Raw genomic sequence first — 5,709 nt, 5'->3', positions numbered from 1 at the left:
TATGTATGTATGTATGTAGGTAGGTAGGTATGTTATGGGAATTCTATATGCTTCATTCTTTATTTGAGCTACTGTATTTATTTGAACTTTCACCGAATCACCGAATATATTTTGTGAATAAAACATTTTGTCTTGGAACTTCCTCTTAATGAAATCTTCTTTTGTCTTGATTCATGTGTTATGTTTTAAAAATTGTATTCATTCTAAAAAGTTAATACACAAACTAATCGCAAATTATCATATACAACTTAATATATTATGACACAAAATAAATTATTAATAAAATTATATTTGAAAATGACAGATTATCCGCCCATCCGCCATGAATTATCCGACCCAAAACCGCTTAATTCGCCACTTAAACAAGTCGAATATGGATTATGATTTTTTCACCCAATAATCCGCCTTATCTGTCACGGATTATCCGACCCAATCCGCTTTACCAGGTCTACTTACAGCATCTGTCATTATTATTGTTATTCTTTTTGTTGTTGAAAAATAATACATAAACTAAGCTTAATCAAATTTAGTTTCAATTTTAAGAACTTACAATAAGCCAAGCTCAAGAACACAGGTTAAACTTTTTACAATGAGTCGAGTTTAAATATCTTACTATATTGTATCCAGTATTTTTAAAATATTTTATTATAACTAACATTATTGCTACACTAATATCTAAAATTTTGGCTTAAAATTCATCTATTATTATTATTATTATTATTATTATTATATTGAATGAGTTACTCGTTAATACTTTAAAGTACATGAGAACTAACGATGACAATAGCAAGACATGCATTTCTCAAAAGGTTAGATTAAAAGATGCTACGCTTTTATGGCGTTTCAAAAAGTTCACTTACTTTCCCAAATATCTAATTTCGTCGCGCTTATATTTCATCCCAACACATCATAGTAAATTGAAGAATGAGACAAAAAATAAATATTCACAGAAATTCATGAGATCTTTAAAATTTTTATAAAAGATTTGTAAATATGTTCTGTCCAAAGTGAAAATATAAATGGAGGTAACATACCAATGCTTTATTTAACCGCACAATGTTCATTGATAAAAGGAGGGCAAGAGGGTCGGGAGGATGTGAATGTGCCAAAATTTTCTAATTTTTTGTTTTAAAGCATGCAATTTAGACCTTAAATTTGAACTTTTGTAAAACTGGATGAGCCTAACAGAAAATTATTTAAAGCTATTTATAAATCTAGACAAATCAAAATTCAATTTTTCAAATCCACACTACCAACAATTACTTAAAGAAACAACTTGCATATCATGCATCTTAATTTCTTATGTTATGTTTTGATTCTCTTAGATTTCCATAATTTCCCTTTTCATGGAAGTTAACTTTGCTTTCCCGCAAGGTTCGATGAAAAGAGGGAAGAACAAAGTGCGCGCAGAGACATATTTATCTCAAATACAACCCGTGCTTATCTTTATTTTTCCTCTCGTGAATTAAAAATAAATATATTTTTCATTGTATTTTATTTACACTGAATACTGTTCAAAATAAAATTTATTCTAACATAATTAAAATTTGTTTTCAATTAGAAATGTGTAAAATCAATATTTTTTTATTAATAACTATATATATAATTTTTATTTCCTGTTCTGACTTTCTTTTACAATTAAATAAATGAATAAAAAAAAGTGAACGCCGTTACATCCTTCATTTTCTAATGATTTTCAAGTTTTAGGCAAGTCGTTTTCTTTCGAGCAAAGAAAATAGTTCCTTCTCATGATTTTCCCCTCTCTCTTCCTTTCTTTCTCTTAAAGGTGAACAAAAAAGAGAAGATCATTTTAAATGCACAACTAGAGAAACCAACTGCAACAATTGGAAGAACCCTCCTAGGTCATTCATACATAGAAATAGTACTCCAAAAACTATTTGACACTCAAATTACATAGTCTCTCTTTTTACCATATGGGACACAAACCAAACCAAACCAAGAGAAGAGTGTCCCACTCACTACCTTAATCTAATCTGACAAAATCCTTTCCCAGCAAGCAACAACAATGTTCAAACAAAGAATGGAACTTTTTAAATTAAATTTTTAACAGTTACCCATTGTATCTATATATGTAAAACCATATATATCAAAAATCAAATAAGTAAGTGCACGCACATTTATTTCATGCACTCATTCATAAATTTAATAGTTTATGAATTTCAACCTTGAACAAAAAGAATAAAGTACACCACAAATTGTACAGTGATGAAACTTGTACACCTAAGTTTTTCTAAGTTTATAAATTTTGTTCTAAAATTTTTAATTTATATATGATGAGGTTGAAGTTGAACTTTTAGGAATGAAATAGTAACATGTGGAGTAATTTATAAGGGGGGAAAAAGAATTTAATAAAGTTGACTATTCTTTCCTTTTAGGAAAAATAAGATTAGCATAACCCAGATCCTTGGTTCACTTCAAGGCAATAAATCCTCTGTATTTGATTTTAAATTCAGAGGATGAAGGGATTTGGATCTTCTAAGGAACCCTAATCAGTCACATAAAAGTAAACAGATGCTCTTTGGGAGCTCTGTTTGATCTCCCATTTTAATATTTCATTGTTTATAGCCTTGGAATCACTGATTCTACCCCAGTACACATCATGCTAAAAAGAACAGATTCAAACAGAGTACAAGCAAGAAAGCAGAGAGACGGAGAGAGTAGATAGCCCAACTAGACAAAGGCAATGATGAGGGGAAAAGGATATAATTTTGGTACTTCTTGGTGATTTTTTTTTATTGAGGAGAGAATGGAGACTAAAGAACAGTTAGCAAAAACAGCTGGAAACAGAAACAGAGCTGGTTTACAGAATCGAACACCCGGGGGTACTTTCAGAGTTCTTCTTCCACAAGCAAATGCAAACCCCACTACTATTTTATCACTGAAATGGGTCTGCAACTTTGCCAACGGAGTGAACTTAGAACGCAGTATTAGTTACTAACATGGTTCATCAAATCAGTGTTCACAGTAAGAAGCAGCAATAGAACTCGCGAGGAACATACCCAAAAAGAAAAATCAGCTAGAAGCTTTTAGAAAAACAGTTCAGGAACTACAGAGCATTGACTGATCTAAGTAATAGAAGAAGATATATGTAAAATTAAAGAATACCCATTTGACCCAATTGCCCGAAACAAATCAAAGCAGTCTCAGATCCCAACGATATGCCACAAAAAGAGTTTTTTTTTTTTTTTTGGAACTTACCAACTCTGCCAATGGCTATGAACACTTCAGTTGACCTTCAATGAGATTTGATGAATTCTGCATCAGAGACTGCAGAGCTCTCGAGCTGGTCATCTTCCGCAGGAGCTGGCAAGTTAAGATCTATCAAATTGAGTCCTAATTTAGAACAATTTGACGTAGTAGACGAAGCCAAGATGTGTGATCTCTTGTGCCCTCCCAGTGCCTGCCCTGACCCAAACACCTTATAGCAAAATGGGCATTCGTGAGTTTTCAGATCAGCAGAAACCACATTACCCCTTTCTGCTTCGTCTTCCGCGCACGCTTTCGTCTTCCGGTGACTCGCTTTGTGCCCACCCAGCGCCTGGTACGATCCAAACGTCTTATTACAGGTTTCGCACCTGAACTTCCCCTGAGTCCGCCTCAGCTTCGACTCGTCCAAGTCGCTCTCTTCCTCCTCCACCTCTCTCCTCCATTTATCCCTCGACAGCATCATCAGGCACAGAGCCACATCCTCTTCGGGAGAAGTATCCGACACTGAGCTCACTGGTTCCAACTCCGGGGTTGACTCAGCCGTGCTCCGCTTCCTCTTCGATCGCTGCCGAGTCGGGTTTCTCGGCGACTCGGCCTCACTCTCTCTGTCCTGAACCACCGACCCAGTATCCACCGCAAAAGAGAACTCGGGATCTGCGAACCTGAAACTCCTCTTGGGGTTCTCCCTCAACCCATAACCCAAAGCTTTCTCTTCTCCTTCTCTGTTCTTCTCCTCTGCTTCCTCTCTGTTTCTCTCATCTTCCTCCGAGGAAGAAGATGAAGAAGAAATTGAGTCAGTGCGGTCGCGGAGTTGGGGGGTCTTGGGGGGAATCGGGAGCGTGGCCATGTGAGACCTCATGTGGCCGCCGAGAGCCCTGCCGCTGGCGAAACTCCTGGAACAGAGCTTACATTTGTGCGCGTCCATGAGCAGAACAGAGCAGAGGAGCACTCAACAGTTTAAGAACAGAGCAAACAAGATGGAAGCTTGTGGGCTCTGTGCCTCTGTTTTTCCTCTGTTCTGGTGCGCCCAAGAAATGTACAGAGATTGGAACTTAAAGAGGAGTAGGTGACAAGCATTCCTCTTCTAAAAGACGCAACACCCAAAAATGCATTTTTATATATTTTATATTTTACATAATAATTATATAAAATGCTTAATTGTGTGTTTTTGTGGAATAAAAATTGATAAATTAATTAATTAATTAATTAAAAGTTGTTCATAAATGTAGGACGAAAACATATGGAATCAAATCTTGCCTTCAAATGGGGAAAGGAAAAGTGGGGTTTGTGAAAAATGTGAAGAGTGGTAAAAGCTATGGTATGATATTAAAGGATCACTTTTGGTTTTGGCATTATTGCTATTTTAATTTTAAAAAAAAATAGGTTAATTTTTTTATGTTTTTAACATTGGGGATATTTTTCTTAAGTTGAAAGTGTTTTTTGTGTGAGCATATTTTATTAATTATGTTTAAGGTAAAAACAAATATCCTTTTAAAACGCTCAATCTAATAATTAAAACATCAAATCGTATAACCTCTACTTTAAATATAACATTTTTTTTTATCGATAAATTACAATTTTTATTTTTTATGAGCATATAATTTTATTTTTTTATTTTTTTATTTTAAAATATATTTGTGCTTATCAAAATGCAAGACTTTAATTTTTTAACTTCTGCCCACTTTTTCTATGCCCAATCAAATTTGATACCATTCCCCTTTTAATATTTGAGTATAATATTATAGAGGTATAAATATGGAATTTATTGGGGTTACTAAAATAAAATAAGAGAATTTGTGGAAGGTGGTGAGTTTGCTTTGTAGAGGAGGGTGCATTGATGATAATACCACATGTCATTGCTCTCTCTTTTCCACTAATTACGCATTTTATCTTCATTTTTTTTAAATATATATAATTATTATTCCCATTATTTCTTGGTTTGTAGTTATTTAAAAATTATATTTAAATTCAATAAAACAACAATGTGTTCTAGTTTTTTATCACTTTGGTGAACAAAAATTATGATTTCTCTTTCTTGTTTATTCTCGGATATTCATAATTTCTATATAAACATATTTAAATTTTCAAATGGATATTTTCTTAAAAAAGAACAAAGAAAAATAGTTTGGGATAGTGCAAAATTGTAATTATCTTTGGCTTTTTGTTTTTCGATTTGAGTGGCTCAATGCTCGTATGTTGTGTGCAGCACACAGTTATACGTTTAAAAAAAAGAGTAGAGAATTTATATAGTTAAACTCATTTAAAAAAATAGAAAGATTTGTTAAAAGTAATAATAGAAAAGTTAAATTAAAACCAGCTTATTCCTTTGATTAATAATACAGATTTAGATTATAAGCAAATCAACAATACATATATATACACATACTTATTTTCATTTATTTTTGTAAAGTCCTATATAAAAAAATCTCAAAAAATATTCAAAAGTTAGAATAGAGATTTGATACGAAGATCAGAAAAATA

The 5,709-nt window shown here is 32.9% G+C and overlaps 1 protein-coding gene across 1 annotated transcript; it reads right to left on the bottom strand.

The window, feature by feature from the left end:
* Nucleotides 1–3,017: 3,017 nt before the first annotated feature.
* Nucleotides 3,018–4,282, bottom strand: LOC131164223 (zinc finger protein ZAT1-like). Its single transcript, XM_058121252.1, has one exon. It carries the CDS (start codon nt 4,151–4,153, stop codon nt 3,257–3,259), a length of 897 nt encoding a protein of 298 aa, XP_057977235.1. The 5' UTR covers nt 4,154–4,282; the 3' UTR covers nt 3,018–3,256.
* Nucleotides 4,283–5,709: the final 1,427 nt, after the last annotated feature.

Source organism: Malania oleifera, chromosome 9 (assembly GCF_029873635.1).
Source record: "Malania oleifera isolate guangnan ecotype guangnan chromosome 9, ASM2987363v1, whole genome shotgun sequence".
Taxonomy (NCBI): Eukaryota; Viridiplantae; Streptophyta; class Magnoliopsida; order Santalales; family Ximeniaceae; genus Malania; species Malania oleifera.
This window is presented reverse-complemented; position numbering and strand designations above follow the sequence as displayed.